General features: G+C 34.0%; 1 protein-coding gene across 3 annotated transcripts in view; it reads right to left on the reverse strand.

Annotated features, from left to right (window-relative positions):
- Window positions 1-25,468, reverse strand: part of LOC139085616 (putative uncharacterized protein DDB_G0286901) — a 197,964-nt gene that overhangs the window by 49,343 nt on the left and 123,153 nt on the right. For all 3 annotated transcript variants that reach the window (XM_070633706.1, XM_070633707.1, XM_070633708.1), the window contains one exon: window positions 19,482-19,648. In XM_070633706.1, the coding sequence (XP_070489807.1) occupies window positions 19,482-19,648 (167 nt within the window). The remainder of the gene's footprint in view (window positions 1-19,481; window positions 19,649-25,468) is intronic.

Here is a 25,468-nt window from a genome sequence, read left to right on the forward strand (position 1 = left end):
AAAAAAGGAGTGAATGGGGATTAGTAGTACAGCACCAGCAGTAAGGAAGCATATTTCTATTGTTGATGGAAAAACACTTAAAATATGAGTTGAAAATTGTGAAGAATAAGAATGAAAAAAGGAGAGAAAAAAAAAGCCAAAGGCATGTTGGGTAAAAAAGAGCAATGGCTGATATATGAATTGTTTTCTTAACACTTTACTGACTCTCAATGCAATGTGTAGAGTAAGACATTACGGAACATGTATAATGTTTATGTAAATCTTCCCTTCAGCACTTCTCATACTGTCTCATATGTGGTGGGGAGGGATATGCAAGTATGTATAGTAAAATTACTACAGAATGTCATAATCTTTCCGATTTCTTCTTTTTTCTCATCTTCTTATGAAGAAATTTACAAAAAACTAAATATTTTATGCAAAAGGAACCTCCCGGTTCCTCCACACAATACCGTTAATGAATATATTCATGCAGGAACAATGTCATTTACTCTTTACAACCGATGTATATACTTCCATCTATATCTATATGCAATGAGCGTATATTTACATGAATTTTAGTACACATATATGACATTCACGATATTTCCTTTCATTTCCAATTCCTTTATGTATGCAATGTACATATTAAGTCTTGTAAATAGAGATTTTATCCAAATGATGATTTTGGCGCGAGACAGAACGATGTGAGTGTTTTAAAGAATTGTATATATTTGATCGTCTATGGATGTCTATGGTATGATATTTAGAAATTTAATTTGGTATTGATTTTGTGGATTTTTTGGGGTCTTTAAGAACTTTTGAGGCTTTAAGAATTTTGTATTAAAATTTAATGTGGAATGCTGAAAATGAGGATTTTTATGAAATTTAAGGAGGAGTAGATGGAGTGGCAGATGCGTCAGGATCGATGGATATACCATAATCTCTGGTATGACAAGAACATGACCTGAAAAAGGAGCTGGAGGATCTAAGAAACCAGTCTCTAACTCTTGAGGTATGTACAGGCATTTAGAGAAAATTCATCAATTTTGAAGATTTTTTTGACAAAATCTAGATCCTCCTAAATGTCTACATCCCATAGAAAAGAACCCCACCTTAAAAATGTCTGGCTATGCTCCTAGGGACCGTTGGTATTTTTTATGGATCCAATACTTCTAAACTTGCTCTAAACCTCTAATTCAATACCAAAACTACTTGATCCATGATAAATACAACAAATTCCATCACTTTATGCATATCAAGTTACACCTGGTTACACCCAAACCCCAATATATTACATAAATTTACCTCAAGATTAAATTCCAGAATCCCTAAAAACACTATTTGCATATTAAGACATTACATGAAGCTCTTATTGTACTTAATCCTTAAAATTTGTATTGTGCATGCATCTTCACATCGTTCTCATCGTCATTCACCTTTCATACTACAAATATAGAGAAAATTCCATAATATGACAATAAAATGGATAAGAATGAGTACAGACTTGTTTAATCTAATAAACCTTACAATTGCTTTAGCGCAAAATTATGTCATTGATATGCAAGAAATGTGACTACATATGTACATATTTCCAATATTAGCACTTAAGAAATGAGAATTTTGAAATTATAGCTCAAGTTAATTTTTGTCTTCTGTCATTTACATTAATTCCATTTTACTACGCGTTTCTATTGTCTGTGCAGCAGTAAGTAAAGTGAATTTGCATGAGCTGAGACACATAACAGATGATGACGGTAGCTTTAAAACTCTATGCTCCTATTCTCCAGTCAATTCTTTGAATAATTGAGTTATTTAAATTTACTCTTGGTTCTGTACATCCTCACACTCCTACCTTTACTTTTCCCATAGATACACTGACTATCCATTATATGTTGAATAAGGAAAATGTTGAAAATCGCTTCCTCGTTTTTTTCTTTATGACATTCCAAAAGTCATGCTTCCAATGTCTCTCTAACACATATTGTACATTCTATGCATAACATCGGAGGAGCGTGCTCATGTATACAATGCAATTTTTCATTTTTCACCCTTCCACACATTTTTTTTTATAATGCATATCACATATATATGCACATTAACACACACACATACTTTTTTTTACGTGCGACTAAGGAACAAAACTCCCTTCAGGCCATTTTCAATTCGAGTACAGTAACATTAAATCAAATAAAAACTTTTATTAGGTTTTCACGTAATCGAATTTGTTTGAATTGTGTAATTCTTGATCAAACGGATGGTTGAGTTATTCCCTTGTGCTATACTTTATTTTATGCTGGTACAGCAAGTGAATAAAGAAGATTTCTTTCCTTTTTTGAGGAGAGATGAGATTTCTCGATGAGAATTGAAAATATTTTCGTTTGAGAAAAAAATTATTTGGATTGAGGATAGAAGTAAATATGTATGCAGATAGCATAAATAACGAGAAATATTATTGTGAGTTAGATGGACATTTTTTGAGGGGAATGGAACGCATATGAGCAACAGATGAGAGGAGATTCTGATGAAATCTTGTTTGTAGAAGAATCAAAGCATTTTATTGGACACTGCCATGGATGGTATGGTGTATCAGATTCCGGAGAATCTCCATGGATGATTGCCTTGGATGCTATGGAGTATCAGAATCCGGAGAGTCGCCATAGCTGACTACCATGGATGATATGGTGTATTAGAATCCGCAGAATCACCATGTATGGCTGCCATTGATAATAAGTTGTATCAGAATCCGGAGAATCGACTTGGTTGATTGGCATAGATGATATGGTGGATGAAAATGCGGAGAATCGCCATGGATGACTGCCATGGATGAAATAGTGAATCAGAATCCGAAGAATCGCCTTGGTTGACTACCATGGATGATATGGAGCATCAAAATCCGGAGAATCCCCATGAATGCTGCCATGAATAATATGCTGTATCATAATCCGGAGAATTGAATATATTCACAAATTCCTTTATTTTTCATTAATTTGAGTGCTTTTTCACGGGGTTTGGCTGTTGTTCAGGGCTGTATTTCCTATGTTTAAGATGCGAAGGCCTGCAGTTGTCGCCTGTATCATTTAGTAAGTCTTAGACTGCAGGTCTGCAATTTTGGACGAATCCAAAATTCATTTTGGACAAACATCAACCTGAGTGAGATCAGGGTGAGACAGGACGAGATTAACCGATCATCTACCTAATTATAATCAGGCATTTGTGGATCTTGCAATGAATTGTCAAGTTCACATATAGACATACCCGCATACTATCCCCCCTCTGACATTAAATCAACAAAATTCCTATAAAACCCAATTATCCAAATCCCCCCAAAAATTCCCCATTCAACAAGTCAAACCGACCATAAAACCACACTCACTTCCATCATTGTATGTAAGCCATAAATAAATAAATCGATCAATTTCCAATTTATTCAATATAATAGCATCATTTTGAGTCAAAATTTAAAATTAGCATACCGTAATTTGTTCATTATAACATAATAGTCTCATAAGTATCCAATTATTGCGTCTTGCCCATCCAATCATCCATCGATAAAATTGATCAATAGAATAATGTTCCATAGCGAGTAAGTAAATCTTACAAATTGCTACTCAATATCTTTTCTTTCCTTCTCACTTGACTCTCAAGATTGTACTAATTTAGCATTCATGAATGGCAATCGAGAGATTGAGGAATAAGGTTGGCTTGAGGATGAAGATGAAAATAATATAAAATTGAATCAAATTCCACAAGGAATTTTGATGGAGCAAAACAGAAACTTATTTTATGTAAATGTCAAAGTGTCAAGATCAGCACAAATTTTTCTCCTTTATTTTCATGAATGCACAACCCAAATGTATTGCAATTCAATTCATGTACTTAGTAATAATATCATGCGACATGCAACCTTTTCTATGATATACAATTTTTATTACTTCATACCACCTTTCCAAACTTTTTTATTCCATTCTCCTCATTTTCATTTGTTGCGCTTCTATACACTACACTAAAGGGACCCGACATCATGGCTACATGGAAGAACGTGCATGGTAGAATGAGTGGAGAGATTTTTTTTCTCTTTTTTTGGAATTTCACTTAAACATATACGAATGAGAGAACCACCTTTCGTTTCGTCTTGTGAATGGAATGATGTCAGAGTTGGTTACTTGGTGATTGTTGTTGGGTATTTGTGGGGCATTTATAGGAAATTTGGTTTCTTTCAAATGCTGTGTGAGGTTGATTTCTTGGATTTAAGCTTAAGAGTTTAATTTAGTCAAACTAGACGGCATGTTCAGGTATAATCTAAGACATATTGCAGCCATATTAGAGACTATACTCCGGTAAACTATCCCGGATTGTAAACGGTCCCAAAAAGTTCAAAAATGTGAATTGTAGACGACTTCTTATCAGCTATGACCCAAATTTACATCAAATTCCAGCTTTAATTCGGCTTGGTGCTGGTGCCGGATTCCTTTCTTCCAATTTTACAGACGATTTTTTGGATATGGGATATATTCCAAGTATATTCTAGCTTTACAAGAGTTCTTACACGGATATACTCTTAAAGCATAGGCAATTGGTACATTCTAGCCATACTTTAGAGAATTGACTTCAACAACGACTTAAAGTTAAAATAATGAAGCTGTTGATAGAGACAGTTTTGATTTTGGGATTCAAAATTGGCAATTTTCAGCTTCAGAAACCATTTTGAATCATCGATCTCAATTGATCTGTACGTCTATCCTAATAAGTAAGTACGCAACCAAAATCCTTATCGTTGCTTAATCGTTTGCTTAAATATTGTCAGAAAGGCTGGATGCCTGGTTCATATTCTGTGGAAATTCCCAAATTCGCAACATTTACGGATGTCTGTATATATGTATATCACCAACATCAACCCTGATTCAGATACCATAGAAATGGATAGGAGAAAAAAATAACTTACATTAATGGAATGAGAGGAAAAGTTACATCTTGAGAACGTAAATTCCCTATGTGCCATAATTTTTAATGAGAAATATAATTAAATCTGTTAGCACTGCACACAAGACGATTTCTTGGCCTTAATTAAATTATTTTATGATGAGGAAGGTGGAGGTATAAGAAGACATAGTGTATATATGTTTTGGCAATTAAACGATAGGCAAAAAAAGAATATAAAAATAGTTTTAATGCCTCAACCCCACTCCGTCTCCTCATTTTCTCTATCTCTCGTCTGATTATTAATGATTATCATTTTGGGTGCCTTAAATGTTGGAACGTGAACTTGTGTGATTACACGTTACAGTGATTATGAATGTATTTTGTTCACATTTTGTCATTTCCTGTAGGTTTTCTTCTCGGTTTTTTTTTGGGTTAAGGGTTGTCATGCTTTTTAGTTCGCTTTGATGGATAATAATGAGTTTTATTGTTTGTTTTGGCTAGTTAGTAAAGTCTCTCTACGTCTTTTGTTTACTTTTTGTGTGTATTAGACGATTAATTATTGTAGACTTAATGAGAAACATGAAGGGTATATGATGAGTTTTTGATGTTATTATGAATAGTTTTTGTGTATGGAAGTATTTTTGGTTTGAATGGAATTATGAGTTTGTCAATAGAGAGGATGATAGCAAATTTTAGGGATTATTTGAGGCTTTTTTGTCATCTTAGTTGATAGACATAGTGTAGCACACTGTTGATGGAGACAGTTTAGTATTTGACATTGCAAGGTTATAAAAGAACAGCTATCGATTAAGCCAGCTTCAGGTGCCAACTCTGAGCTAGATAATAGCATAAGAAATCAAATTTAGTTGGCTTTAAGGACTTGTTACCCTAGTAGACATCCTAGAATGAGCATGCTCTAATGGTAACGTAATAGCATTACGTTATCATCTAAACATGCTCATCTGAGCAACATAATGATGTGAACAGCATTTTTCGCCAATAAAATGGATCAGAATCAGCCGTCTGGGCAACTTCGCGTCTTACTGCTCATACAATGAAGTGGCGTTGTTCTGCCGAGCACGAACTTGGCACACTTTCAAATGGTCCTTTCCATTAACTACTTGAATAGCATTAAGTATGAATTATTGTCCTTCTATAATCAATATAATTCAAGTTATTAGCTCAAGAGCTATTAAGTCATATTCTCGAGAGAACAGGCTGCGATTAATCGATCAAATATCCAGATTTGAGCTTCAAATTTCTGTATTTAGCCATGAAATGTCAAGTTTATAACTTGACGTACGTTTGACCAATCGCAGTCCATTCAACTCAAACTATTCCTATCTACAGATTCCTTTTTAGAATATTTAATGAACAGTTGATAGAGTATCCATCTTTTTGAGATACAACATTCATAATTGAATCCTCTTTAGATGATATGACACTCAGAATGAAGCTTTTGGTTCCAAAAATAAACTTATTGAATAATTAAACAAGAATGAGAAAAAAATTTACATCTTCAAAAGTCCCACAAGAAGAATGTCAAAAACAGAAGAAAAAGCACTTTTTACGATTATGACTGGCTAGAGCATTACTGCTTTTGTTCCGCATTCATATAATGGGAAAGGGTTTTATGTAATTTGTCAAGTTTTAAAGTGCAATTAGTGCCTAAATACACACATCAACATGAAATAATTTTTTTTCTTTTTAGGGTCAATGATGGAGAAAAATGCTTGAATGAAATTTGGGTCAGCATATTGGCACTTCCATCATTTCACTCAATCACTCACACTTATGGTCCTTCCTCCTTTTTAATGGAAAAGTTTTTCCTTTTTTTTGTTTTATAGCTTTTTATGTATTTTAAGACATACATCATTTGCATGAAATTTTCATTTCCCTTTTTTTTTGGATGACACTTCCATCACAAAAAAAGGGTTTCCATTTCCTTCCCCTCAAAAAAAAAAGTTGAGGAGGCTCTCTACCAACTCCACCTCAATTTGATTCGGTTATGAGTTTTGATGACATCAAAAAATCTAGAAAATATTGTGGCAATTGCGGGAACTTCATTAAATTGTGGATGTAAAAAAACAGCATCAGATTATTAATTCAAATTAAAGGGTTATTCATGTAAATCTCATGTGGCTTTATCTATTAATTGATCTGTTATTTTATGCATGAGTAAGCGGTAAATAATTATATGAATATTCATGAGAGATATGAAAAAAAAAAAAATATTTTTGCACATGTATTGTGCCATGTCATAAATTTATCATGATTTCTGGACGGTGCAAGTTGTGGTTAATGGATCGAAAAAGATTCCTTTTTTGGGAATGGATAGTTAGTTGATGTCACTTGGGCTATGTCTTGGGGATGTTTGAGGATGACTTGGAGATAATTTCTAAGAATTGTGGTTAATTGACACTGATCTATCAGATATTTGGGATATTTGTACAGTTAATTGGTCAAGACACTTGTAGAAGAGTCAATTCAAGTACTGCAATGAATTAGATCCCTAAATAGAGCTGAATAGCTCGAATCTGTCAATCGATTTGAAACTTGGCACCAAAACCGATATTGAAACCTATGCCAGAGTTCAATATCATGTCTGAGCCACGTCGAGGTGTTACCCAATTTGAACCGAGTTTGTCAATAATTCAGAGCTACGCCGAGTTAGTGTCGGACTTAAAACGAGTCCAGCACTTTGTCAGAGTCACACTAGCCTGGTACCTAATTTAAACTGAATCTGTGACTAATTTACAACCACTAATTCAGAGAAAAATCAGCCTGGGACTGCTGCCGATCTGCTGCCGAATATGAACCGAGTTTGTCACCAAGTCAGAGACACGCCGGGTTAGTGTCGGAAATAAAACATCTCCAGCACTTAGTCAGAGCCACGTTAGCCTGGTACCTAATTTAAACCGAGTCTATGACCAATTTACAGCCACCATATCAGAGCCACATCAGCCTTGTACTGAATTTTTGATCAATTAACCTATGTATGCTATTCTGAAGATTGCCAACCATATGAATCAAAGCAGCAAATGCCAATGAATGAATGCTATTCTTAAGTGAACTACAATTCAACAACAGATATGCCCGATGCTCATCTATACTAGAAACATAACTCAAATAGATTCAAGCATTGAGTAATAGAGCCTGTAACTTAATTTAAGTGCATGTGAATTGTGTGACACAATGCTACATCAATAAAGAGTCAGTTCTGCAAAAAGTGAACCTTTTTGATGTCTATCAAGCCTTTATTGCGTAGCATCCTTTCCAATCAACAGTATTCCATGCCTCAAAAATCTCATTCATTCCGACATCAATCCATTGACAAAAAGAATACCTGACTTCTTAATTTGCCCATAAATTAAAGTTCAAAGCCCAAACAAATACACTTGATACACTCAAACAGCCTGTAGCATTTGGTAGTAAAAAGCAATAAACAAACAATCTCACATTTAATTACAGCAACAATGCAGACCAAATAATATCGAATTGTCTGACAATTTTTTTTTATATCCTCATCTTGTCTGCTTACACATTTCGTGCTGATAAACGCGACATGGTTGTTTTTTATCAGGAAGCAACATAAAGCGTAAATTTGCTTTTCTTTTTTGATGTAAAACCATAAAAATTCTTGCTGAATTTTTATTTCATTTTCGGATCTGTTTATGCATCGATTCTCAATTGTGGAAAATAAATACAAAAAAAATCAAGCGAGAAATGAAATAAAAGTCATATTTATTTACGCCGATTGTATTTATGTATTTATTTGTTTTCCATTTTCTGTCAGTGAAAATTAATTAATTATCTCGCGCGTTCGCTATTTCGAGGTTTAATTTTGCTGATGACTACGGTTTATGCCGTATGAATATGAAGCGAGGGGCAGTTTATACAATCATAAAAAAAATATATTGGATACAAAAGGGAGTCTCGTTTGCGATATTTTTTTTATGCTTCTTTCATTACAGTTTACATTTGTTTTGTATATAAATTTAATTTACATATAATTGGCCCGCGATAAACACACAAAAGCCATCCTTTTTTATTAACAAACGAAGCCAATTTTTTATGCTTGTGGAACTTTCAATTATCATCCCCGCTCGTTGCTCATCGCTCATTATTTCCTTCCACATGATTGTAAACCATTTTTCAATGTTCAGGCTTGCCATACCTAAATATGATTTTTGTTCCTTCTTCTTCATCACACGTGACACAGCAATAAATAACATAGAACAAAGGAATTGTGATGCTAATGATAAAGATTTTTATAATGAAATATTAATGAGCTTCTAAAAAAGTCTTCGAGCTTTGATCTTTGCGTCATCGCTTTATCAAATGAGAATAAAACAGAGAAAATAATTTTTTAATTAGCTTAAAGGCTTTTGTGATTATAATTATCAATAGTTGTTTGTTGGTTTGCATTTGTATGAGAGAGATTTGCTAGTAATTATTTAATTGAATGACGTAATGATGCAAAATTTAGTTAAATTGATTCAAAGAATTCAAATTTCTGTTAAATGATGCAAAATCTTCAATAAAATGACGCAAAACATAAGATTTAAGTTAAATTATTCCAAATTGATTGAAAAAGATGCAAAAATTTTGAAATTTCAGTTGAATGATCTGAAATTTAATGCAAAAAAGTGATGCGAAAGTTTGAAAATTCAGTTGAATGATGCGAAAATTGATGCGAAAATTGATGCAAAAATCAGAAATTGTCATTGAAGTTTGAGAAATTTAATTCGAAAAATTAAGCGAAATATTGAAATTTCTGTTAAATGTTGCTACGTTTTGAATTGAAATTGAGGAAAAGACGCAAAAATATGGAAAATATTCATAAAATGACGCTAGATATGACGCAGATTGAGAAATCGAATTGTAATAATAAAATATGCAAAATTGAATTAATTAATTATAGAAATCAAAGATGCAAAAAATATGGTAATCATCCTGAAATGATGCAAAAATTGAACCAGATCTCAATTTTTTTAAGAATCGGAATAAAAAATTGATGTAAAATTGACGTAATAATGGAATTTAATGATGCAAAAATCTTGTAAATTATGAAATAAATGTCATAACTGAATACCAGAGGCCGCAACCAGCTTGAATTCTGTATGAAATCAAATCACTTTCAGTCGACTTTTCCATACAAAACCCGAGTCGACTTCAAGCTCTGCTGTGTCCCAAATACAGCAATCTCATTCAACACTCCCAAAGTCACAATTCGCATCCCGCCATTCTTGACAGGTCACATCCCACAGTCTCTAATATAAATCTAAAGCACTTACAATAATAAAAACTTTATATCATTTTAACAGAATCAAATTTTATGGTGAAAAGCTGCTTTCTTCACAAAAATTTTATTTTATATACCAAAAAAACTGTTTCTTATCTAAGATGAGGAAGCATTTACTTCCATTCTGTATATATGTCTATCTTCTCATTTTCAAAATAAAATTTATGAGATTTTTTAATTCTCATTTAGACTAATTGCTAAAGTGCTATCAAAACAATCTCCTCGTCCTTTCACCATGAACGCCTTTTTTAGAGCTAAATCCAATAAAAAAAAGGGAAGTAGTATAAATAGGTTGGCTATGTTGGGAGGGTGATAGAGTATAACGAAATGTAATTAAGTACGAGATAGATAAGATAAGTGCCATTAAAGCGATTCGTCAGCTGGAATTTATAGCACTTTCATGGCCTTGACTTATTCGCGTTGCGATGAGACATTTCAGTGCTGTTGTTGTTGTTATTATTAATATCGATTGACATTAAGAAGACAACAAGGAAGACAGAACGGTTAAAACTGTTGAGGGAAGCACTGAATGAGTATCATTTGCTTTATGAGTGGCAATAAAATCAAAATGAAGTATCAAAAATTATTTAAATTCGATTTTAATGATTTTTTTTTTGCTTCTTCTTTCCATCCATCGTCTCTGTTGGCACAGAGAGAATATTTTGCATAACTTATATAATAATCTCTTCCTTTCATTTCTTTTTCTTTCCGTAAGCTTCTCTTCAGACCAATCCGATTATATTGATTTTGTATTTTTTTTTTCGCATATATTTTTATTTCAACAGGAAAGAAATAAAAAAGATAGAAGAGAACTAAGAAAGGCTGAGATAAAAGTTCTGGGAGGGTTTGAGTGGATATGATGGGTAGTGTTTAAGGATGTGGATATTTAAAGACTAGAGGGATTCAAGCTCGAGTTGACAAAAATATAAGAAAAACTGAATATATTCTTAAAAATTGATTAAAATTGCTCTAAATTTAGCTCCATTAATTAAGGTTTTTAAGCCTGAACTTAAGAATGGCAAGAATTTGGATGGATGAGCTGAACCATCTTTAAGCGACTCCTGTGGGAGGTCATGGATCACAACTGATCTGTACGACCAGCGAAGTAAGTAAGTAAGTAAATAAGAGTGGATGAGCTACCAAAGAACCTGTCGATTGAGAATAAACTGTATTCAAAATCAGGAGTTGATAAGCGGCAATCAGCGAAAGAGCCAAGAAAGCACTAGACATAGAAAAGGTAGAAAATTTGGATCCAGAACAGTGAAAAGCTGACTTTTGTGACTCTGACTTGGTACTGGATTCGGTTTAAATTCGGTTTATACCAGATTCATTCCTTGTGCCGGACTTTGGACCAGAAATTGATAAGCAGTAATGAACGAAAGAACCAAAAAAGCAAATGATTTAGAATAAGTGGAAAATTTGGATCCAAATCGGTTAAAAGCTGGCTTTTTGATTTTGACTTTGTGCTGGATTCAATTTGAATCTGGGTTATGCCAGAGCATGTCTACTTAGTGCTGGATTTTGGACCAATTATCCGATTTGTACCAATCAGCCTAAATGTAATAATCTCCAAAAACTCACATCATTTCCGCACAGCCCCCTCGCACAAAAAGGAAAAGATTCCGAAATAGACAAAAATAACAACACACAAAAAAATGGGATTTTTCCTAAAAGCGTTCCTTAAAGGATGGATTTTAGATTCTGTTTCAGTTTTCCTATTCCTTTTTTGCTATTCTTTCAAGCTTCGAGATCATTGTTGGGGATTATTTTTTAACGATGGTAACATCGTATCTGATCATAGACAGATATAAACACATCCTTTCGACTGTCTTCACTATGGATATGTGTATGCAAAGCATCTAAAACATATGAGAAAATGAACTTATTGTATTTTTTGTACTTGAACTTCCTCGAAGTTACGAAATGTGATGAAGAAGACGAAAAAAAAAGAAAATTGCAAGCAAATTCCCTTAAATCCCTCTACTCACATAAAAATACATGACGAAATAAAGTTCCATTCATTCGTCTTCCTCCTTTTTCTATATGATGATGGTGTACGATTAGTTTTTGAGAGGTTCTTTCAGTCTCATTCAACATTCGCTTGCTCGTTTGTACTCAACACTTGTTGAATTTGTCGTTCATTTCGACAGCGACGACGATGAAAAAAATGAGGGAAGATATAAATGGAACTGAAATTGTCTTTTTAACATAAATGAAAATGGAAGGAATTTACTTGGAAAAGAAATGAAAAGCAATTTGTTTTGGAATTGAATTGAATTGAGCATGTAAATGATATGAGTTGTGTTTTAAAGAGAGACGTAAAAAAAATTTAAATTTTTCAAATGTTGGGGATGAAAAATTTAAAGAGTTTCGGTGGCTTCAGAGCTCGTGTAGAGGAAGGCGAAATTTGATTAATTTATTAAATTTTATTTGAGATTTTTTTTCTTAGAAAATGGAAATTGATGAAGGCAATATCCTTTGGGGATGGAAATTTGACTTGAGTTACGCAAGAGCTTGGGGTGCATGATGCAACAGTTATTGCTGATTTTAGTAGATTTTTTGAAAAATTGTTGAAATTTGTAATAAAATTCGTTGGAAATTTGAATGAAATTCTTCTGATTTTCGTATCAAATTTTGGTCATTCAAACTAAATCGTCTCGATTGAAGTATATTGAAACGACACCACAGAGACGTAATGGCCTTGGGACCAAGTGATAGCCAAGAGGCAACGTGGCAGTCACTTGGTGAAAACATTTAAATTTGTCAAGTGGCAGGCAATAGGTTTCAAATATATTGTCAGCTCGTCTCCGTGGTCGAAACATTTCAATGTAGGCTGATTGGGTCTCAATATCTTGATCAAATTGCTCCTACTCGTAACAATTTGAACTATTTCCCGGTTTCCAATTAAGGATCTTGATCCTCGCAACCATCTCTAAGTTGCATAGCAATGCAGTTTTAATAAATAAGCAAAAATTCCATTCAGAATAATCTAAATAACAAAGAACCGGAGAACTGTTAGGAGAATCCAAATAGTTATTAAAAAAGACACTCAATTTCCAGATACAAAAGCCATTCCCACGACATCGTAGCTTCCTTTATCAAACTTTTTTAAGAGCAACCTACAAATTAATATAAAAAATGAAAGCATTTCCACCATTTATTATAAAAAAAGATACAGCGAGTGTAGGAGGTTATTGTTTATCAACCAACAGTTTGCCGAAATTCCTTAAATCGAGTTCACGTGGATCTGATATGACCAAAGGATATTTATAGACTTATTTACTTCGCTGACCGAATAGATCAACTGTTGTACATGCCCGAAAGGCACATGGTGAAGAAATGGTTGAAAATCTGGTAATAGGCTGACTTGAGTCTGTACTAAAGCTAGATTTCATCGAATTTGGTGAGATGCAGGAGTCATGCTGGAATTGTGCGGAGTTTTTAGTCATGTGCTGTCCGGGATGGCTATTAGACATTTCTTAACCACTTATTCATTCATTCATAAATCTACAAAATCCATGGATACCCTCATCTATGGAAATGTTTACTGGTTTTACCAGTAATTTTAAAATTGTGTACTTGAATATTTGTGTTGGTTCCTTCAGGGTGTGAATTCACAGAATTTCAATTACTCATGCACAGCATTATTTATACATAACAGTAAATGTCTCTCAATCAAGAGGTTAAAATGCAATTTTTATGGAATTTTGTCATGCATGGCTTGTCATTCATTTGAAATTTCTCAGCGATTCAGCATTAAAATGACATAAACAGTGCTCTGTCGAGTAATGCAAATAACTACATGTCATTTGATCTTTATTTACAGCTAATGTAAATATCGACTGAATATTACAATTTTAATTCAAAAGGAATTGACTACGCATATGCAAATATCAATGATTTTGCATGAAATTTGAGAGGTTTAATAATTATTTATTCATAGGCTCCAACCTTTGATCCGGAAATACTCAACTGTCCTTTTGAACAATTCACTGTCAACAATTTCCATCATCAATAATCATAATGTACAGCAACTCAACCATAAATATTCAATCCTTGTTTATATACACAACAACCCCAAATAATGTGTCTCTTTATATTATATTTTAAAGGCATAAATAGGAACTGAACCCAAAAAGATGCTTAAAATTCATAATTTTAATTCCTCAACCTTTATGAATTAATGGAAGAAAAAGTTGTGCAAAATGTCTATTCAATAGCTTTTTCAGAGCTTTTTTTTGGCCCGAGCAGCATCAATTATTAAGTACCTAATGAAGGAAGTCTAAATTTGAAAGCCAGATGGCAGCTTCAAAGGGCAGGCAGCGAAAGAGTAAGTTTTAGACGGAAATTAAGAGAGATCATAGTCTACAGCTGGTCTGTATGGTCATGAAAGGAAGTAAGTTGGTCTGTGCGGACAGCAAAGTAAGTATACTGATCTGTACAGTCATTGAAGTAAGCAAGCTGGTCTGGATGGCCAGCGAAGTAAGTAAGTTTGTCAGCCTCAATAAAAGAGGTTTAGCTGATCGTTTCAAGTTCCGTGACGGAGCCCATCAAGTTCGATGACGGAGCCCTTCAAGTTCCGTGATGGAGCCTTTACAGTTCCGTGATGGAGCCGATCAAGTTCCGTAACGGAGCCCATTAAGTTCCTTGACGGAATCTATCAAGTTCCGTGAATGTGCTCATCAAGTTCTGTGACGGAGCCCATCAAGTTCCGTGACGGAGCCCATCAAGCTACGTGACGGAGCCTTTCAAGTTCCATGACGAAGCTCATCAAGTTCCGTAGCGGAGCTTTCAAGTTACCATGACGAGCCTTCTTCTGTAGTGTATCTCGGATTGTTGCTTGATGCTCATCAAAGTGAAATTAAGAAAAAAGAAGAAAAATTTCTCAAAAACAGAAAGAATTTCCTTTTCAGAAAGCAACACAAAAGAAGTAAAAAATATCCAAGGTGCCGGTAATAAATGGAAGTTCTTAACTGAAACAAAATTATGTAGATACAAAGAACAAGCAAGAAAAAAGTAAAAAAAAGCTTATTAAAGATAGATTTGTTATTTTATCAAAAGGGAAGAATCTGACAGGATGTTAGTAACAGAGTGTCTTTCGCATTTTCTACTTCCTATATACATTTACAATCTTTTTACTTTTATCTCAAAAAAAAACATCCTTTTGTCGACATTTTTACCGAAAATAAAAATGTTCAAAAGGTGGTGAGGAGGATGGCAAAATTTACCCTCTTTAGGTTCTATTTCCTCTTCACATTTACTTTCTTTTAAAGAGAGACGTTTGATGGTGCAATGTAAAGGCAAGAAAAATCATGTGAAAATTTATCGGGAATATGTGAATTTACATTGATGCTTGAAGCGCTTTTTTAACTCAATTGATTAGAATTTGAATGTGTTTTTTGACATTCTTATGGATCGATGGATATGAAAGTTAAGAAATATTTTGATCAAATTGATGGAATAATACGCAAATATTGTAAAATTAGCTTTGTTGAATGTGAGAAAGGGGTTGGTGATGTGTGATATGCAACAATTTTATGTTCTTTGTTATGAATAAGGTTGTTAAATATGAAAGATCAAAGCAGAAAAAGACTGGAAATCAAAAATGGATCGAAAATGAGTCAATTTTGGGATATCTTGGTTTTGATTCCATTTAGAGAGCCCTGATTGTTAACTAGGTACCCCCATGTAGCTTAAATGATCCCTGTATGACTATTGTTCTAACAAATACACCATAAATTCGAACAGACAAGGAGAATGCTCATGAGTATGCTAACAATATCGACCATAATTAATTACATTAATTGAGTTTACTCATGAACATGTCCAATTAGGCGAGTATGCTCATTTTTTGTTAGAAAAATGAATACGAAGAAAAATTTTTGTGAGGATTCGACCTAGAGCCAAAGGCAAGCTCCTGGATTTTAGATGCGCAGGTCTGTAGTTTTAAACGGTATCTTTCAGTTCGTTTGAGGCTGCTTACGTGAAATTTTGGACAATACCTAATTATTAAGTAACGCTTGTAGGAGAAGAAAGGCCCGTGTGTCTCAAAAGTGATATGTTACTGAAAATCTTGAATTGATTTAAGTTTTATTGACAGAATCACAAGAAGAAGTCAATTTCGGCTTGTATGAAAAAAGTCAACTTGAGTCGACTCGAAGTCCATATACCCGAGCGTACGATGCCCTAAATCGCGTTTTTCGACGTATTATCTTGTCCGTGAATTAAAAACCAACAAATAAACTCCCAGAATACCCCAACATAAATCAATAGTATTCATTCCAATCATCCTGCCAATCATATCAATAAATTTCCTAGAATATCAATGAATCATCAATTCCACCTGTCAATTCTTTCTTGTTTAACAGAGAATATAACAATTTGTCAATTATCTTATAATTAACTCTGACCGCAAATCAATCAATTAATCCATAATGTCACCAGTCACCGAGTCATATAATCTCAACTTTTTCTGACATAAAAACTGCACACAAGATTCCAATTCCAATAACATATTGTGAATCAAGTCCTTGAGATAAATATTTTTCCAACAAATGTCACATCTTAGTGACTCTCAACTATAAGTAGATATTATTGAAGTTTATATCTATTGTTCTGTAGCTGTAGATGCACACTATTGTTACATTATTAGTTTCCTGATACAAAGGGTGGCCACACAGCAAGTTATTTGGGTAATTTATAAACATTTCCCTTTGCAATTTTCCTATCCATTTCCTCCTGCTTATATATAAGTGAGGAATTGGCAAAAAAAGGGTGGATTAATCAACAGCTTTTTTTTTACGATCATTAGAGAATTGAGGTTTCAACTATCTATCAATATATATTTTATCGGTGCTTATATAGTAAAAGGGAAGGAATCATTTGGGAATTTCTCATTTAAAAATCTCATCGAATAGAATGAAATATGTGGGAGAAAACCTAACAAGTTGGAGTCAGTGGTGGGCAACTTGTGTGCTGTGGGATATTATAAAATGCTTGAAGGGCTTATTAGCTAGAGGCACTGATATTAGGGTTTCCAAAAACGGGAATTTTCCAATGAATTCCCAGGAACGCGAACGGGAATTCTAGAATCCCTAACTGGGATGGTTAATCTGTTGTACCACACACGACTAGTTCTTGGATTGGACATGTTGAAAAGGACTCTAGAGTCCTTAATATCCCGAACTGACAGAAGTATTCGAGGGATAGAGCTGTCTTTAGACATTTCCTACGCGCGGTAATGGGCCTTCGTACACCCCTGTCAAGGAAGTTACAAGTAAGCACCACACACGATGCAGTACATTAGTGTTCTGCCGAAAAATTCTAAAAAATGCTATGAATCATGTGCCGTGTGCAGCGTCGATCCAAGCTTCCTACCATGGAGTGCTGTGACAAACTAAAGGTTCCACACCCCTGAGTCAGAAACTAAGAGATTATGAATGAATCCAAGGATATAACAATTGATGTATAATAATAGAATTATCTTCTTTTAGCTTATTCTGTGTATATTTCTATTCTGTGTCTTGGAAAAAATGGAAATGGAAAATTTGTAAGGAAAATATTTTCTTTGTCCCTTTTTTTAAATTTTCCCTTTTTGTCACTTCTTCCTCCTTCTTTTTCTTGTGTGCCATTTACTCCTCCTTCTTCATCAGCAACAGCAACAAAAGGAAAGAAAAAAAAATAATTTTCTCTTCATTTTAAACGCAACGATGCACATGAAGGCAACAAAGTCAAAAGCTGCCATTGTCTCCGCAAATAAAAGAAAAAGACGACAACTTTTCATCTTTATACTTCTTCTTTCCTAATTTAATTGAGATCACAATATGAAATTTTCCACTGTTTATTTCATCCTCAAGGTAAGAACTGAGAAGCACAAAAAAAATTGTCTTGTTATGGCTGAGAAAAGTGGGAAGAGACATTCTTTTGTGATTTCATCTATTGTCGTTGTTTTAATAACATTTATTCCCCTAAGTAGCATGCAATAATCTAACGACAATGAGAAATGTTCGTGTTTTATCTGCTGCTCATCACAGGGTTGTTATCTGGTAATTGAGATTCTTTGAAGTTTGATGGTCTGTTGGGAATTGACTGTGTGACTCATGGTTTGACTGTATAAGTGTCTTTGTCTCAAGTTTTTCTGTTTTTTGGAATTTTTGAATTCTTCGCAGTTTTCTTAGAGATTTGTCTAGAAATGATTGAGGTAGGATGAAAATATAAGAGTTCTCGAGAGACCGAGACAGAGACTTCCCATGTGACATCCATAAATCAGTCTTTTGGCCTCCAAATGGATACGGCTGTCATTTAGTGTTAAAAAAGAGCTTAAGTAGAGATTTCAGAAAATGTACAATTTATATATGGCACCTTGGTATACAGTTGAATAACTCTCGATAGCTTAGTGATAGAAGCGCGTGACCGGAATTCGTAGGCAATTCGTAGGACGCGATTTCAAGTCCCACATAGGGTTCCCCATTATTTGAAACTTAACTTTTTCTGTCAGATATTCAATCTCGGTCTTAAAAATTCGTCGAAACCGAGACTTTGGGGTGAAATTCTATTTAAATGGAGACAAATTAAAGGATTTGAATGACAAGATTATGTTGAAAAATTCTGTCAAATTTGGTCATTTTCTGCAGCAATTTAGAAACAATTCTTAGGAATTGTAGATAGAGGGAGCGTTTGGAAATTAAGTTACGCTTAGGAGAATTGGTTCTACATTTAAATATACGGGAGGAAGAGAGGTCTGAAAAAGCTATTTTTAGCAAAAAGATGATAAGAATTCCTATACATTTTTGATAATAAAATGAAAAAGATTCTAAATTCTTAACTTTTAAAACAGTTCCAATTCCAATTCCATTGTTCCAATAACACAACCAGTCAACTAGAAATATTAAAATTATCCGGGTATATTGAAAATAAGAAAAACAAAAATTTTCACAATTTTCCTTCCATAAAACCCATTTCAAATGCTATATCTAAAAACTTTCCCATTTCTCCCATCAACTCTGTAATATTTTCCTCCTTTAAAGAGACAAAAGATGCTGAAAATCTTGTAAAATAAAGACAACAATATGCTTTTCATTCAAGTAATGGGTTGAAAAACAAAAAAAAAAGTTATTTTCCATCCACAAGTACAGCAAACTGTAAATTTAATATTTCCCCTTCAAAAAAAAAGAAGCAGTAAAATAATTCTGCCATTTTTTTTGGCAGTAAGTACAACATTTGCCAATTGAAATGTAAAATTGAAATTAACAAATTAAAAAATATTTCAAGGACTTACCAAAGTGGCTGGTACAAATGGCGGAACGGTCTCAAAATATCCAACGGTGCTTGTGTATGATCGTAGTAGGAAGTACACAGCAAGAAACATGACTCCTATTAAGCATAGTATTCCGCCGCATATTAGACACCAAATTACATATTTTCGCACGCCTGGTGGATGGGGAACTGCAAAGATAAATAAGAAGAAAGAATTCAAGTTAGTATTAAAGTTTACGCAAAATAAGAGCAGCATGGATCAGTGTTGGGAAACTGTTTTTGTGGTATGGTACACGTTGGTGGTAAGCCATGACTGAAAAAGCACAAAGCATGCGTTTCATGATGTTTTGGCGACACTTTGCCGAGTGACACAAATGAGTATGGCTTTAAGAGAATTAAGAGCTCCATTTGGTAGCTCCATGACAGACACAAATGAAGTCGGCTCCGTTACGAAGCTTTTAGGGTTCCAAGAAAGCCTTAAACCTCTATTGAAGCCTTATTGGGTTTGTTCTTGGCCTTCTTTGCTTAAAACCCTCCATGGCGGTGTCTTAAAAGCCAAGGAGACTTCCATGGAGCATTTAAGGCTCCGTCATGGAGGTTTTGAGCGTTCTTGGAGTCTTACAAGCTCTGTAGCAGAACCTTCTTCTTATGCCACTCGGTAGTTTGTCACTGAAATGTCATGAACCTCATACCAACTCCGTTTGACGTCCATATAGCGTCCAAATGGAAGTCGCTTCCTTTAGACAGCCACATGGACGCCAAATGGAAGTGGTTTCCATTTGTTGTTGAAATAGAGCCTTTAAAGCTCCTTGGCAGAGGTTTATTCATTAATGTGTCGCTCAGGCAAGTTGTGCCGCAACACACAGTTTGGACAGCACTCCCATTGATACAGAAAATTACAAGAAACTCGGTGAGAGAGGAGAACAAACTTTGTCTATAAAAAAAATAAAGTTTCTTCAACCAAAGAAGAATAAAAAAAAAAACTTTTTGAATTTTTCGAGTAGTTGGTCTATCGAGTAAATTAAGTTTAATTTGTGAGTAAAAATGTGCAGCACAAAAACTTATTTTCTCGTAGAGTTGGAAAATAAAAATCGAGATTGTAATTATTCAGAGTGAAATTGTGTAGGAACTCCGAAATGAGTGCATTGCAGATATTTCGAGAGAAGATAAATACGTAGATAGTTACGGACATGTCACGTAAATATAAGAAGTTTTGAAGGGGAGAAAAAAATTATCTTGTTTTATGAAATTTAATTATTACAAGACTTGTAACTTGTGCTTGCTTAACGGAGTTATTTAGGGGAGATTTTTGACATTATTAATAATTTTCGAGGAAATGAAAATGTTGGTTTTTAATTAACACAAAAAAAGTTTTCGGGGGTAATTTTTTTGGAAATATTTCTGAACAGGTTTTTCTTAGTAATGTTCAACAAGCCCGTCAGTTTGTAAAATAAAAAAAAAATAACAGAGAATTTTCAACATTTTTTAAGAATTCCTCTAATTAATGAACAAATCAATTTTTATGAACAGTCAATTTTTGGGGGCTGTTTTGTTAATTAAAACTCTAAATTTGGAGATTTATCGTGAAGGCCGTTATCTCATTATGTAACGCAAAAATCAACTTTTTGAACTTTAACAATATCTCTATGAAAATAAAATTTTGATTGTTTGACAAAATCTCGAAACTGTCCCCAACGAGAGTGACATAATATATGAACAGTCCTTGACTAATTTTCTAGCAAATAAAAATAAAAAAATTGAAGAAATCTTAACTAAATTTTAAAGATTTATTTAAAATATTAAAGATTTTGCTAATATTTGAAATTTTCTACGCTTGATTAAAGTTCCTTAGTTGAGATTTTTCGAATATTTGAATATTTCGCTGAAGGCTTTGAAAGTTTCACTTTGAAAAATTTAATTTGAATAAATTGCTGCTAAAGTTTGAGTTTTGTTTTTAACAAATATTGATCTAATTTTCAAAATGAACTTAAAGCAGGAATTAAAAATTAGAAAAAAGCAGTGCCTTTGTGTTTTCCTTTGCATGTTGTTTGATTCAGTTTTATTAATATTCTAGACATCTGCTCCCAAACTCTTATTTGTCCCTGATTGAAAGTTTCTAATACTTTAACGTAAATTTGCCACATCATCCCTTCCTCATGCTTATTTGCATTCATTTCAATTCACAATTCATACCAAGAATTGTCAAAATCCACTTCTTATATCCCATCAAAATTCATGACTAAGCTACATATTCCCACACGATCACTTTCCTAACAAACTTTTGACATTCAAACTTTTCACTTCCATACAAAAAAAAAAAACCTTTTCCATAATTACCAATGAACAAGCAGTAAACCTTTCACCACATATAAAAAGTTTTCATTCAAAAATCATTGACATGCTGTTCATCCTTTTCACAATCCATCAATGGTCTCTTTTTATTTTTTTGAGGCAAAAGTTCTGTAAATCATCAAGAAAATTGCTCTTAATTGGATTGCATTTAACCATACATGATGCTTGCATTTTATATTTTCATGTAAACCACACACAAAAAAAATGAAAAGTTTTACAATTTTTTCCATGAGAATAAATTTTTAGCAATAAATTATCCATTTTTTTTGCAGACAAAAAACTTGATCTACAGACAAAGATAAATATTGTATAAAATGTAAGATAAATAATTGACTCATAAAAATGGTTCCATGACTTTGTTTGCTTTTGTGTGTGTCGTTTACAGAGTTGGGATTGAGGTTGGAAGTTAAGGTCAGTAAATTGATGTATTGTCTACAAGCTAGTGCGTTTCATTTGGGTCATGACGTTGCATTTCCGATTACTTGGCAAAAGGACTCTCGTTTATGCTATTTAAACCCGGTATGTCCGAGATAAGAGCCTATAACTACAATTTGGAGATGAATATCTGAAATTGAAGCTTACTCAATACTCGAACCGTTAATAAAAGGCATCATTGATATGAATAACAGACGATACACTCTAAAACTACATCTTTTACTTCGCTAGCCATTCAGGTCATTTGAGATCCACGGTCTCCCTAATATGTCCCTTGAAACTGACCCTGTCGCTGGATTCCGCTTGCAAATTCCAAAACCAATTGCAATACTGTCTCTGTCAACAGATTCTTTCTATGAACATTTGAGAACAAGTCCCAGATTTCCCACACAGCAGATGCTCAACTTTACACTTCAGCCATAACTTGCAACAGGATGGAAAAGATTTCGAGGAAGTTCTCGAAGGATAGAGCGGGCTCTAGACGGCAATGAGTCTACGTTCGCCTCAGTCAAGGAGCAGAACATATGAACGATCGCAACAGCAACTTGCAACAGAAACCTAATCTCCCAACTCTGAATTTTCTCATCCACAACTATCGCATTCGTCCAATATAAAATGTGTTTTTGTTTCCAAAAGAGAACCATTTAAAATATTAATCCATAAATTTATTTAAATTGATTAATTGCATTATCTTTATCAAGTACTGAACGATATAAAGTCAGATAATAAATAATCTGTGAATTTACTCAACGATATCGATTTCATTGATACGGTAAGGCACACGACATAAAATATTGCGACGAAGAAGATAAATCGGTTCGTACGTAGCACAGCTACCTGTCCTCATTGCTTTTTGTTAATGCATATATATATTTTGTATCCACCAATAGACTATCCTGCTCATTCACCATAAAACTTTTCTATCCATTTCTGTGCTTGCTGTACCGCAAAGAGTGAGACATTTTCAGCCAAAGCACTAAGGTTTTGTTATTATGGTGTGTATGCATATATCTACGTATGTACGGATGTGTAATGTGAATAATATCCAGGTTTTAATTCTACAACTGTGTAGCATTCATATATAAATAGCTATTCATTCTTGATTCGGAGAAAATCATCTGATTTTTATTTCAAGCCTGATTTTCTTGGAACTGATGCTGAAGTGATTTTTTTGTCGGAATATTGAGATGTTTAGTAAGGAGAAAAGGAGGAAGATTTCATGGAAATCAATCGTAGTTTAAGAGGATTTGAATGACTAGGTAGGATGTGATACTAGAAGCTATCAAGAGCAGAGCCACCTCTGGCAATCTATGTGCCGCGGTATTCACAGGTGCTTCAATTTAAAAATACTCAATTAATTTTTGTGCCACAAGAAATTCTAAGGTCCAGCCTGATCGACACAAATTATTCTTGGCAGTTAGTGCTTGCCATATGGTGTCCAAGTGACAAATCTCATGTTATCTGCCATAATTGTCACTTGGATGTCATGTGGCCACTATTTGGATGCCATGAAAAGCTTGTGTCGATTTGGAAAGTGTGCCAAGTACCAAAAGGTTGCCCATCGCTGATTTGAAGCATAAATGAGAATTTTATTGGTTCCTAAATTGAATCTGAACACACTACGTTCATGATGAGTTTTCAACCTTAAAGACAGTTTCAAATGTACCCTCGAGCTATACCTATACCTAAAGCAATATGCTCAATGTACCTTAATACCTAAAGCACCTGCCTCATTAAACACAAAATCCATAAATTGATACTACAGCAAGCATCTCAATGCCTTCATTTGCCTGAATTATACTTAAACACTGAAGTACTTCTTCAATTTGCAGAACAAATTCCTCAAAGTACTTAATTGCTCATGCAACATAAAGACGCTTTCAAACACTTCAAGCCCAAAGTACTTCCAACAGTTCCAAAAAATCTAATTTTTCCATCATCATTTTACTTGTTAATATTAAAAACATGAACATCTACGTCTGTATATTTAAGTTGTCGTCCACTAAACAACATAGTCTCTCTTTTTTGTGTCTATAAAGTTTAATTTCAATGTATCTACCGCAAAAACTAGTAGACTACAATTATTTCGAATCCTAAAAAGCCTATGATCATACATCCACACAAAAAAAATCATATTTTTTGTGCTGTATGTTGGACTATGAACATCCCAGCAACTTATGTTTTCACATTCGAATAACTTTACTGAACATGTCTATGTCTATCTATGAATGCTTGTGCGTTCTTGTACATGAAAATTTATTTTTATGACTTTTTAATTCGTTTGCTAAATGATGACGAAGGAGAAAATGCTTGTTGTCTGTCCTACGCTATGGGATATTTAAAATATTATCCAAAAAAAAAGTATACGTCTATGTCAGTGGTGAGGAATCTGTGTGATGCGATTCATTGAACTTTGGAAATGCCATGAATCGTATGTCGTGTGCTGTATCCCTAGAATGCAAAGAGCATGCTCTAATAAGTAGAGTAAGGTATGAGCAACACTCTCAAGCATGCTCATCTAGTATATTTAAGGTGAGCTTGTTCTCGAAAGCATACTCTTTGTCTGTCATGGTTTCGGTCGACGTTTACCGCCAAGGAGACAGATCCAGCTTCTAAAGACAGTTCCAGCTTCTAAAGACAGATCCAGCTTCTAAATACTGATCTATCTTCTAAAGACAGATCCAGCTTCTAAAGACAGATCCAGCTTCTAAAGCCAGATCCAGCTTCTAAAGACAGATCCAGCTTCTGAAGACAGATCCAGCTTCTAAAGACAGATGCAGCTTCTAAAGACAGATCCAGCTTCTAAAGACAGTTAAAGCTTCTAAAGACAGATCCAGCTTCTAAAGACTGATCTATCTTCTAAAGACAGATCCAGCTTCTAAAGACAGATCCAGCTTCTAAAGACAGATCCAGTTTCTAAAGACAGATCTAGCTTCTAATGACAGATCCAGCTTCTAAAGACAGATCCAGCTTTCGACTAACTCTAAATGTAGCAATTGGCCCTCATGCGCCTTCCTTAACTAAGTAAAAAGCCGCAGTTATCACCATGAAGGTGTGCCATTGCATATTAAAGGTTGCCCACCACTGACTCTATGTAGATATGACAATCTTTTTTTTTAGGCAGGAAAAATTATTGAGAGTTGCCTAAAGTCACACACACACACAAAAAAATACGCACAGAAGGCTTCTTGTAATAAAAAAAAACTTTCTCTCTCGACTTTG

Source organism: Chironomus tepperi, unplaced genomic scaffold (genome assembly GCF_022539635.2).
Source record: "Chironomus tepperi strain 1889 unplaced genomic scaffold, CSIRO-AGI_Ctep_v1 contig_74, whole genome shotgun sequence".
In the NCBI taxonomy this organism is placed as follows: domain Eukaryota; kingdom Metazoa; phylum Arthropoda; class Insecta; order Diptera; family Chironomidae; genus Chironomus; species Chironomus tepperi.